Source organism: Saccopteryx bilineata, chromosome 6 (genome assembly GCF_036850765.1).
Source record: "Saccopteryx bilineata isolate mSacBil1 chromosome 6, mSacBil1_pri_phased_curated, whole genome shotgun sequence".
NCBI lineage: Eukaryota > Metazoa > Chordata > Mammalia > Chiroptera > Emballonuridae > Saccopteryx > Saccopteryx bilineata.
In genome coordinates this window covers 108,391,258-108,404,199 of record NC_089495.1, presented here as the reverse complement: position 1 = coordinate 108,404,199, position 12,942 = coordinate 108,391,258, and the positions used below count along the sequence as shown (strand labels likewise).

The 12,942-nt window shown below is 37.5% G+C and overlaps 1 protein-coding gene across 1 annotated transcript in view; it reads right to left on the bottom strand.

Annotated features, from left to right (window-relative positions):
• Window positions 1-1,359: 1,359 nt before the first annotated feature.
• RNASEH2B (ribonuclease H2 subunit B) overlaps window positions 1,360-12,942 on the bottom strand; it is a 73,449-nt gene continuing 61,866 nt past the window's right edge. The window contains exon 10 of the mRNA XM_066236026.1: window positions 1,360-1,987. Coding sequence (XP_066092123.1) covers window positions 1,955-1,987 — 33 coding nt within the window. The 3' untranslated portion in view covers window positions 1,360-1,954. The remainder of the gene's footprint in view (window positions 1,988-12,942) is intronic.

The window sequence follows — 12,942 nt, the reverse complement described above, 5'->3', positions numbered from 1 at the left end:
CTACTTTATAAATCACCATTACTGTGGAACCGGTGGGCAGTTAGAAAATTTTACTACTAACAGAGATACAAAAGTGGGCGGTAGGTATAAAAAGGTTGACTACCCCTGATTTAAAGCAAAACACATATTTTTGACCAGGTAAGGGAAGCCTAGGAATTAAGAGCAGGGATCTAAAACCTTTCAAGTTTTGTAGATAGACTAACAATTACTTGACTACTTTTGGTATTTGGTAAGCAGCCACTTGAATACTAAATACAGAACAGTTAAACATAGGTTCTTCCTCTAAGAAACTTACTAAATTAGATGTTAAGATTTTTTAAAAATTATAATTTTGAGAAATTTTAAGAAACTAATGGTATAAATTAACTGGGTATTTTTATGGTTATTGTATTAATATAATAGTAGTATGTTTTTATCATAGAAGAATTCTGACATAAGATAGGCAGCCAGAGAGCCAAGGACACAGTTGATAAATGGAGTTTGTAGAAGATGCGGAGCTGTTCCAACAAGCCTTTCTCAAAGCGGGGAGCCTCACACCTGTGGGAGCATGGTGCTCCCTGAGGGGAGTGCTTCTGGAGGAGGGAGAGAGAGAGGACAGCTGTCACCCTGGCCAGTGCTCTTGCCTGAGATGTGGTCCTGAAAGGTTAACCAGTTTGCTTAAGGATACACAGCAAACTCAGAAGGAAAACGCCAATGTCGGCAGCTGCTTTGGGCCAGAATATACTGTGAGCTGAAATGGCAGTATTTGGGACTGGGCAAGGACAGGACAGAATAGGCCAAATTTTGATGCCATAACTGAATGCTAAACAATGGGCCAGGTTCTTGATTCTCACCCAAACCCAAAACAGCCTGGATTGGAACAGGTAATGTCCTCTTGAAGGCCTGTAATAGATCCCGAATTCCACAACTGCCTTCCTAGAATGGGGTTTTCGGAGCAAATTCATTCACCAGCTACAGAAGCAGGGAATGTTAAAAGTCTCTCCAGATTAACAAAAATTTCTATGTGTGAAAGGAGGTATGTCAAAAATTTAGAGTACTTTCCAGAACCAGGTTCTACTTACCTGATGGCGTTAGAGAATCAGAAACAATTATTTCCTGTAGGAGAGGTTTGGGATCCCATGTGAATGCAGGAAGAGCACCTGAGTGGCTTCAGCCGTATTCCTCTTGTGTGGTCAGTAGACAACTCAGCTCAAACGCCTGGGCATACCTGCACAAAGCCCCCACGACCCCTAAAACACGCTCACTACGTATCAGAATTCCCCACACTAACTTCCTTTTTGGCATCAACTTCCAATTTTCCCCCATGTCTTATGCCCTCACTCTAAAAAAAGTAATAATACACATACTGGACAAATCTTTTAAAAATGAAGCAATGTTTATAACTCCAGCAGATTATAAAATGCACATGTTCAGATATTGTTATGAATTAGAAGCATCCATTAAAAAAAATAAGTAACGTTAGAAAGCTGGTTCATCAAAAAGCTTTTAGTGTCGAATCCAAGATTACAATCACCACATATGCATGATCACCACATACCTAACACATACTTGCCTAAGTCCAGGAAAGCAGAACAGGAGAACTTGGTCCGGCTTCCGGAATGACCTGGATGTCACAGTGAGCCTTCTTCCCCCCATGCTTTGAAATCTGAAGCACTCTTTACTGTGAAGACCCAGCGTTCTATGGGGCTAGGCCTGGGGCAGAGGGGTGATGTGGCTTGAACCCCTAAGAGGACAGACAGGTTCACACTCGGGGGTGGCGTTCAAGTTCCATGAGGGACTCTCCTCCCAGGGATATGCCAGTGGTCTTCACACCAGTGCAACTGACCAGAGAAAGAGGACGTTGTGTGTAGTTCTTTAACCTACTTCTTTTGGCATTTGGTGATTTTCTAGAAAATGCAGAAGTGAAAGCCGTAGCCCCTGGGGAGAAGCAGCCCAGCCTTGAGTGGACCTGCTGTCACTTGCCCCTTTTCTGTCTCTGTGCTGCAACCTAAAGAGAAAAGGAAAACATGTTGTATCCTACAGAAGAAGGAGCTGCCCGAAGCCCCAGGCGCAGGCGCAGCGGCACCGTCTGGAACAGGAGGGCGGCGGCTGGCGCAGTGCTCTAAGGATGTGCAGGTTTGCTCCTGAGAGGCCTCGGGGAAGGAAGGCTGCGGCCGCCTGCGCCTCATTCTCCGGCTCTGGGAGCGCGGATGGGTATGAAGCATATTTTCTTTCCAATGTTCAAAGGGAGTGAGATACAAAATAATGTGACGGTTGCCCAAATTTATGGAGCAGACACCATCATTTTAGAAAAAATAATACATGAAACATACAAAAACAAGATTCTAACATAATTCTTAAAGCATTTCTTTTCCCTTTGTTCCTATTTTTAAAAGTACAAAGTTTTATGTAGAATTCTAATGTATAAAAAAATAGATAGATAGAGACTTGCTTGTGGAAGTGGTAGTCCCAAACCTCCCTCTGAACAATGCCGCTGAGCGAGGTTATCACTATAGCTGGTTTCTTACTGAGGACAAAGTCAACCATGCTTGATTCTGGAGCTGGAAGCCCACAAAAACAAAAGTTGATGGAAATCAGATTTCTACACCATAATGTGAGTAAGATGTCACAGGGATTAGACCTTCCCTGACTACCACACTTCCAGGACCCTGCCCACCTTCCCAGCCCTGCCTTCCCCACAGCCCCCAGCCTTCCCCACAGCCCCCAGCCTTCCCCACAGCCTCCAGCCTTCCCCACAGCCCCCAGCTTTTCCCACAACCTCCAGCTTTTCCCACAGCCCCCAGCTTTTCCCACAGCCTCCAGCTTTTCCCACAGCTCCCAGCCTTCCCCACAGCCCCCAGTTTTTCCCACAGCCCCCAGCTTTTCCCACAGCCTCCAGCTTTTCCCACAGCCCCCAGCCTTCCCCACAGCCCCCAGCTTTTCCCACAGCCCCAGCCTTCCCCACAGCTCCCAGCTTTTCCCACAGCCCCCAGCCTTCCCCACAGCCTCCAGCACTCCCTGATGTGTGCAGCTATCTGATCCCTTAAACAGAAACTTCTTGAAGGCAAGTATTTTGTCTGCCATGTTGGCTGCATTTCCAGTGCCCACAACAACATTTGGCACATAGCAGGTGTTCTTAAAGGAATAAATGAACCTAAGCTTATTCCTTGGCTTATATTTCCTTTTGAAAAAAACTACTAATATAACTAACTATAATTTTACACATATTCTGATTAAAACATATAAAGTAACAGTTCTTTTAGTGTCTGTGAAGTTGAATCCTCTGTAAATCACATTTGGTGCTATTACCCTTCTCGAAGAGGCCTGATGAGTATGAGGCCATTGAAATAACATTTATTAATTAAAGTACAGTAAATCCTAAAAAGCTGACAGCTGAATTAAAGGTTTGCCATTCAAATACACTAGCCAAGTAAAAGCTTTACTTAAGTTCTGGCTCACCACTGCTGCAGTGAAACTGACCTGCAGAGTTCACTATGAATAGGGCAAACTGAAGCAGAATAAATCTGATTCTTTCTTCCTTAAAATACAAGTCACAACGAAACCAGACTCCTGAAGGGCACAAGGCCATAAAGCCACACAAAGCATGGTATGGAGGAGAATCTCAGGGAGGCAAAAAGAGGCCTGGGCCTGAGGAGGACAGGCACACCGCCAAGCCACCTTCGGCGTGTGTGGCCTCGCTCGGACCATCCAGGAAACGGAGAGCCCCTCTCTGGCCTGCCTGCAGGGTTGTTGTGAAGATTAATTACACTGCTGATGTGGGCTGGCTGTAGACACGGTAAAGTGCTATTAAACACAAGGTGGGAAACCTTTCGTCAGTCTAATACCCCTGAGGAGTGCATAAATCTCTGTATAAATCTAATCGTTTCTTCAGACAGGCTCAAAACCTGTGGCCATCTTCCCAGGACACTAAGGAAACTCTCCTGCACTCTCTGCCTTCCGAGACGGGGCTCCTTGTCCGCTGCGGAGGGCTGATGCAGCTTCCTGTCTGGAGATCTCCAAATTCTGGATTCAGTCCAGAAGAAAGGGCTGTTTGGGAGAAAATATGTGGTACATAGTGGCAAGAAAAGTGAGATAAACTTTAAGAACAGAGGAACTCAACCCTAACCTGTGGGAAGAGGCTGTCTTTCCAATCTGTTGATGGGTAGCTCCCCAGATGTAACCGAAGCCTCTGAGGAAAGGCAATTTGGTGCAGAGAGGCTAGAGGTCCCGAGGGCCTGAGTCTAAGTTCTGGCTCAGTTCCTTATTAGCTGTGTAATTCACGTGAAAAATGCTTAAAAGTTGCAAAGCACTTTTTCAGTGTTTATTTCTTTCCAATAATTGTGCTCTTTGCATTTTTTTTCCACTGCAAAGTCACAGAATCCATGGAAAATGAAGAAAAAAGTACATATGACCTGACAACCCCCCAGAGCCAGTATAAACATGTTGGTGCATGCACTTCCTTCAGAGCAGCAGCTGAGATAGGTAATCCATCTAGAGTTAGAGGCACGCCTGATGCACAGGGCGGGGTGCTGGCTCTCAGGGTCTCCTCCGCATGGCTGTGAAGGAGGCGAGGCTCCCTGAGCAGCAGAGCGCGGGCGGACACAGATACTCACGGGTCTAGTCTCGGCTCACACAGAAGGCAGGGCTGGTGGCAAAGCCGGCCGTTTGTCCATGCGTCACAGAAGTGAGGCGATGGGACTGCCACCAGGGATGCTCCAGCTACTGGACTGTATTGGTCTTTTTAGAAAAATGACTTCTACTTTTTAAAAGCAAATTTTTAGTTTGGTTTGAAACATGGTTGGTCATTTTTCATTCCATTTACATTTTGAGATTAGAATTCCTATTAATTTGCCAGTTTGCATATAATATGGACAACACTATACACTTAGAAAATAAACAGTACATTTGAGTTTCTCACTGCGGACTGCCCTTGTGCTCTGCTAAGGCTGGAGCACCAGAAATACAATCCTGGGAGTAGACTGCAGAGCACTAGAAGTAGACCCAACCAATAGAACACAAGCCCACTCGACATTGACACCAAGTCTGGTGGAGGAGCATGTCCTTGGGAGTGCGAAAGTGTAGATCTTTGAAGATAAAAGAGCCTGAGCCATAGTACAAGTTAAACTGAAACTGAAGATAAACCAGACATAAAAAAGAAAAGAATATTGGTAATCTCAGATCAGTTTGAGAAATATGTACAGTTTGATGAAAAAAAATGGGGGCTCTTATATGTGCACAGTGACTTTATAGTGTGCAGATGGTTCTTAAAGCTTTCTGCAAACTCAGCACACCAATAATAATAATAATAAATAATAAATGATTTAAGTAAGAGAATCAAAAGGCAAAGTATTTAAGCTCAAGTATACTAATATTTAGTATAACAAAATCTAAAAGGTTTTAGTTTAAAATTCTTTAAAGAATTTGAAAACACAGACATATATGTGCCTGTGTACATGTGTGTTTAAATGTTTGTGCATATGTGTGTCTATGTGCATATAAGTGCATAATGTATATATAAGCCTGTATTGATTTGTTCCTGATATTGTTCCCCCAAGAAGCACTTGGCATGTGTAACAGCTAAGTTGTTCATTCTTCAATTACTATTCAACTCCCAGTAATGCTGTACATTGCAAGTGAGATTAGAATCTTCATCTTGGCATCAAAAGTAAAGTCAAAGATGAAAGAAAACAAAGTTGCTGATTTCCCAAATTCCCATTTAATCTATAGCTAGGGCCTAATGTGAGTTCTCATTTAAGGCTCCTGGGAGCTAACATACAGCATGATGACTACAGTTAATAATACTGAATATGCACTTCATGTTTACTGAAGTGCACTTTTTGTTTACACAAACAAAAAAAGTAACTATGTGAGGTGATATGTTAGTTAGCTGCTTGATTGTGGTAATTATTTCACAATGTAAACGTCTATCAAAAATCATGTTGTATACTGTAAATACATAAAGTTTTTGTCAATTATACCTCAATAAAGCTGGGAGCAAAAATAGAGCTCCTGGGAAGACAAGGAGTTTATATAACCACAATATATTCTAAAACGCAGTTCAGGTTGTGGACTTGATATAATAATCTCTGAATGTCACATAAAGCTTATTAACATTAGCAGGGCAATACAGATATAAACAATGTATGCTAACTTCAGATCCTAAGATACAGATAAAAAGACTAGAGCAGGTACAGTTCAAACCACTGACAAGAAATTCACAGCTCTTTATTTACAGAGATTAAAGATTGTATCTATTTCTATTTAAGTTTCAGTCTATATAGAGCTTAAAAATAAGTTTATGAATATGTCCTTGGACATCAAATTCTGCAGCATCAAAGAAAACCTACTCTCAGAATGAAAGCTGAGTTTCTACTTTCAACCATAGGTTTATCAAGTACCCCAGTTGTACTGCATAATGTTTGTCTGAAGTATCCTTTACAGATTACTTGCTTGACTATCTCATGCAATAAATATTTATTAAAGGTCTACTTTGTGCTGCCCCATGTAGGTGCTGTGAACATAACCGTGCACCAGTCAGACAAGGTTCTGGGAAGAGGGTAGGTAGGAAATGGGATGAAGGTACGCCAGTCGTACAAAGGCACCAATGTAAGAACAACCTGGCGTAGCCGAGGACCAAAGAGAAAGCCAGATAAAAACTTAGACATTTTAAAAAATTGAACTTATTGGGGTGACACCGGTTAGTAAAATTACCTAGGTTTCAGGTATACAGTTCCATGACACATCATCTGTACAGTGTCCTGTGTGTTCACCACCCAAGTCAAGGCTCCTTCCATCACCATTTACTCCTCCTTTACCGTCTTTACCTCCCTCCTCCCACCTTTTCCCTCTGGTAATTACCATACTGTTGTTTGTGTCTATGAGTTTTATGATTATGTTTTTAATTAAATTATTTTTTTTTCTTAAGCCCTTCACATTTTGAAAAACAAAGGTAGATCAAGATTCTGACTTTGACCCTTGGAAGAAAAGTCAAGTCTCACTAGTGAGGACATTGGTTAGACTCTTCAACCTATCTGCCTAGCATGTATCACTTTACCAACTGCACAGTCTATGCCCAGCACTGGGCAGGACCCAGACTTGAACAGTACCGAGTTCCTGCTGTTAGGTAGCTCACCTTCAACAGAGGTGAAATTAGAATGTTTCAATAGCTGTTCTTTTCATCCTTTGCCCTCTGGGTTGGGTGTCACTGTCCTGGCTCCTATGGCACAGTGCCCTATAACTATAGCTGTTTTGGAAAGTAAATGTTATTTTATATAAAGTGCTCATAATTGTGCCAAACACATAAATGCTATACAGTGTTTGTTGTTAATAGTATCATTAGTAATTGATATGAAATCATCACGTGAAAATAAGGAAATTAACATAGTTTCAAAGTATCTCAAAAACTAAGGCATTTTATAAAATAAATTATCTATACTCTCTAAAATGTCAAGGTCTCTGAAAACCAAAGAAAGATTAAAGGACTCTTGCACATTAGAAAAAACAGAGGAGATACGACAAATAAATGCAATACAGGGTATAGTAATGAATTAGACTTTGCAACAGAAAAACACAATTAGTGTAAAAACAGGTGACAAATAAGGTGGTAAATTAATTAAAAGCATTATATTATTGTAAACTTCCTAGTTTTGATAATTGTGCTGTGGTTAGGTAAAGTGTTAATGCTAGAGGAAGCTAGATAAATGGTAAATGAAAGTTCTATATTGTTTTTGCAGCTTTCCTATAAGTCTAAAAATATTTCAAAATAAATAAGTAAAGAAAAAAGAAGAGAGAAATAGGTCTAGAAATGACAGGACATTTAAGCAGCTACTGTAGCTCTACTGAAGTATTTAAAAGAAAACATGAGTATAATCAGGAAAAAAATGGGAAGACATAAAAAAGAACCAACAGAACATCTAGAACTAAAAATTACAATTTTTGAAATAAAATTCACTGAGATTAACAGAAGATAAAACACTACAAAACAAATTAACCTAAGTATCCATGCACAGATGAATAAAGATGTAGTATTAGAAATATACAATGAAATACTACTCAGTCATAAAAAATAATTAAATATTGCCAAATGTCACAATCTAAATGGATCTTAAGGGTATTATGCTAAGTGAAATAAGTCAGACAGAAAAAGACCAAAAGAAAGTATGATTTCACTCATATGTAGAGTAGCAAACAAAAAGTAACAAATGCACTAACAAAATAAACAAAACAAACTTACAGGATGGTGATTACCAGAGGAAAACAGGGCTGGAGAAGCATGAATTGGGGTCAAATATGTGGTGAAAAAAGGAGACTAGATTTTTGGTCGTGAGCATACACTAGAGTAGACTATAGAACAGGGGTCCCCAAACTTTTTACACAGGGGGCCGGTTCACCGTCCCTCAGACCATTGGAGGGCCTGACTATAAAAAAAAACTATGAACAAATCCCTATGCACACTGCACATATCTTATTTTAAAGTAAAAAAACAAAACGGAAACAAATACAATATTTAAAATAAAGAACAAGTAAATTTAAATCAACAAACTGACCAGTATTTCAATGGGAACAATGCTCCTCTCACTGACAACTAATGAAAGAGGTGCCCCTTCTGGAAGTGCGGCGGGGGCCGGATAAATGGCCTCAGGGGGCCGCATGTGGCCCGCGGGCCGTATTTTGGGGACCTCTGCTATAGAAGATACTGAAATAAATGTACACCTGAAATTTATGATGTTATTAACCACTGTTTCCTCAATAAATTTAATAAAAAAACCAAAGCAAAAATAAGACATCAATGATAAAAATAAACTTGAAAATATAGCAAGAGAAACTGTTGCTAGACATTTTAACAGAATATTAAAAAAAGGACAAAATCAGTAAAAATGACCTGCACAACAATATCAAGTGGTCTAGTGCAGTGGTCCCCAACCATTTTTGGGCCACGGACTGGTTTAATGTCAGAAAATATTTTCACGGACCAGCCTTTAGGGTGGGACAGATAAATGCACAAAATAAAATTATGCGACCGGCGTAAAAACTGCGGTACTTTTAAATATAATTGTCAAATTTACGAGACAAGTGTCAAGAGTGAGACTTAGACGGATATAACAGAGGGAATCTGGTCATTTTTTAAAAATAAAACATCGTTCAGACTTAAATATAAATAAAACGGAAATAATGTAAGTTATTTATTCTTTCTCTGCGGACCGGTACCAAATGGCCCAGGGACCCGTACTGGTCCGCGGCCTGGGGGTTGGGGACCACTGGTCTAGTAAACATGTAAGTGAAGTCTCAGAAACTAAGGGGGTGTGAGAATAAAAGATGGGGGTGGTGTGGAAGGACGGGAAATGTTTGAAGAAATACCGACCAGAAAGTTTCCAAATTTGATACAAATTATAAACTCAAAATTCAAGAGTCTCAATGGATGCACAAACTAGATAAACACAAAGAAAACCACATAAACAAATTATAATCAACTTGCTGGAAATTAATAATAAAGAAAGAAAAACTTGAAAAGAAGCCAGGGAAGGAAGGTGACACATTTTACGAAGTAGAAGAAATACAAGAATTATCACAGATATCTCATTAAACATTATACCAGCCAGAAGACATTGATTCTTTAAAAGGATCAAAGAAATTAATAATCTGACAACCTTTCAAGAAAAGGCACATTTCTTAAAAGATATAAATTACAAAACTGGCACAAGAAAAAGGAGAAAATTAGAATAACTCTATCTAAATTAAAATTGATTTATTAATTAAAAACTTTCTCAGAAAGAAAATTCCAGGCTCAAATGGCTTCACTGGTGAATTTTGTCCAACTTAAAAGGAAGAAACAACACCAATCTCACACAATTGTTCCTTCAGAAAACAGGTGATGATGGAATATTCCCCAAGTCAATTTATAAGGTCAATTTTACTGATACCAAAACTAGACAAAATCGTTAAAAAATAAAGAAAACTACAGACCAAAATCCCTCATGAACAGAGATATGACAACCCTTAACAAAATATTAGGAAATCAAACACAACACTACATACAAAAATAACAATACACCATGACTAAGTAAGGTTTATTTCAGTAATGTAAAGTTTAACACTCAAAATCAATCATTATCCTGCACATATGAAAAGATATTCCTTTATTTAAAAAGCTACATGATTATCTCAGAGGATACAGAAAAATGGTTTTTACAAAATTCAATATTTATTCATGATATCTTAGTGAACTGGGAATAGAACTTCTTCAACATGAAAAAGTAAATCCATAAAACCCTCACACATATAGATCCATAATAGCAATGAGCATACCTAGACCTTGGTTTCTATACTCCAAGGACCCTAGCTAATTCTATAAGAGGACCCTGACATAGCCAGTCCCAGAACAAGTGAGGGAGTATGAAAGAATGATAAGAACATAGCAAAAAGATACAAGTGCAACTTGAAGAGGCTCCCAAGGCCCTTCTGGGACAATAAAAGCATTAGAATAAATTTTAAGATAATATAACCCACTAGATAAAATAAAATCTTCAGGTCCATACTGGTAGAAGTTCATATATGAATGAATAAGTGGAGAAGGAAAAGCTCTTCCTTATAGAAAAAGTTGACAAATTATCAGCAAAAGTGAATATACAAGAAATAAAAAAATATTAGAAATGATGGAGTCAGAAAAATCATGAGTAGAATCTAAAACTTGTATGTGAATGTTTGATAATATTAACCACTGTTGCCTCAATAAATTTAATAAGAAAACCAAAGCAAGGAGACGACATTAATGAAAAAAATAAACTCCAAAATATGGCGAGAAACTGTCGTTAGACATTTTAACAGAATATTAAAAAAAAGAACAAAATCAGCAAAATGACCTGCAGAACAATATCTAGTGGTCTAGTGTGCATATGAATGTTTAATGTTTTCCAGATTAAAAGCTGTAACATCATCAACAAAAAAGGCAAGGTTCAGTGCTAGACAGTTTCACCACTTAAATTCTTTATAACTTTCCAGAAATAGATGATTATTATGTGATGTTATTCCCTCCAGAACAATGGGAAAGATGAGAAGCTAGAATAGTTCTGATATTAAAACATAACAGCAATACTGCTTTACAATACAGATGAAAAAAATCCTAAATAAAAGCCTTGCAAACAAGATTTGACAACGGCTAAACCAGATAGGGAACATTAATGCTGTCCTTTTTCTACTGTCAAGTAGGAACCTAACACAGTTTCATAGTGATAAATACTCCGTAGGTCTAGATGCCAAAGACATGGTTGAAGCAAGACACACGAATTACTGAGTTAAACTTTAAAGAAACTTTAAGTATGAAAGTAAATATAAAAAAATTGATATTTTATCATCTTAACAGCTAGTGTCAGAATTAATGGTCAGGTACATTAATAAAATCATAAATTAGACAAAGATGACTACTATTATTACTCTACAACACTAATCTAGATAGTCTTGTCCATGGTAATATGATACGAAACCTATAAAAGAGGCAGAACCATTAGAAGGAATTGCACACAATTTTTTCAGAGTAAGATTATATACTTTATTATGTATTGCAAAACTCAATATGAACATGAAAAGAAATTTAGGTTAATAGTTTAGTAAATTGGTTATTTAAAATATAAATATATAAAAATGTAACACTTTACCACAAAATAGCCAGTTAGTAGAAAAAAAAAAGATTTCAATTATAGCAACACAAATACCCACAAGAAAGAAGTAAACAGAGCTTATGTGAAAATGAAGAACCAAATGTTAGTGAAAGGTATGATTAGGGTTTTAGTAAATACAGAGAAATACTATATTCCTGAATGAGAACACTGAATTTAGCAAAGATGTCTGTTTTCCCCAAAATTTTATAGGTCTAACAAAAATATCAATAAAAATCCCAGTGGAACTTTCTCATAAAACCTGACAAAATAATCCTGCAGAACTAATGGAAAAATAAACAGGTGAGAAAATAATAAAATTAGAGCTTTTCTCATAGGATATTTAAATATAAATTCTCTAGGTAATTTGAGTTAATTAAATATAAAGCAAAAGGTAACTGTTAAAAAATTAAAAGAAAGTTAAGTGACTAGTAAATGTCCCTGTAAGGGAAACATCTAAGTATAAAATTATAGAATAGTCTTAAGAGTCAATTAGAAAAATACTGACATTCAAACAGTTTAACACAGGGCATAAAAGGATAATTCTCTCTATAAGATGACAAATAATCAGTAAATGTGAAAAAATGTTCGATATCATTACTAATCAGGAAAATGTGAATTAAAATGACAATAAAATGCCTTTTTCCACTTATTTGCAAAGACAGCATTTAAAGCTAACAAGGCGGTACTGAATAAGATGAGAATTCACACCACCATTTGTTAGAATACAAGATACTATAAACTTTCTGCAAAATATATCCCCACAAATATGTATCTGGAGGACTCAGTTATAAACCAGTAAGCCTGCATCTAAAAATCCACTCTAAGGAAACAATGAAAGTTGTGGACAAATATCTCATATAATCTGGTTCTACAAATAGTGAATAGCTAAAAATAATCTAAATACCCAAAACAGAAAGTGGGTTACGGTTACTAAATAATCAAATATCCAAATAATTGAAAGTTACTATCATTTAAAAAGCATATTGATAGCCTAAAAAATGCTCCCAAAATGGTGTTTTAGAGGAAAAGATTATAAAATTATAATTCCTTTTAAAAATTATAAAATATACCATATTATCTTTGTGTAATAAAAGTTGGGAAACTATAATTTTTGTTTTATACTTTTCTCTATTTTCTATAAGGAACATGTATTCATAAAACAGAAAATACTATTAAACAAAAGCCAAAAACTAAAGAATTATAAGAAGTAGTAGTTTATCAGTTTTGCTATCTGATTTCACTCAGTATATTGAAAACCATATTGCTATAGCTATTTGACAAAATTGCATTAATAAAATAACAGGCATAC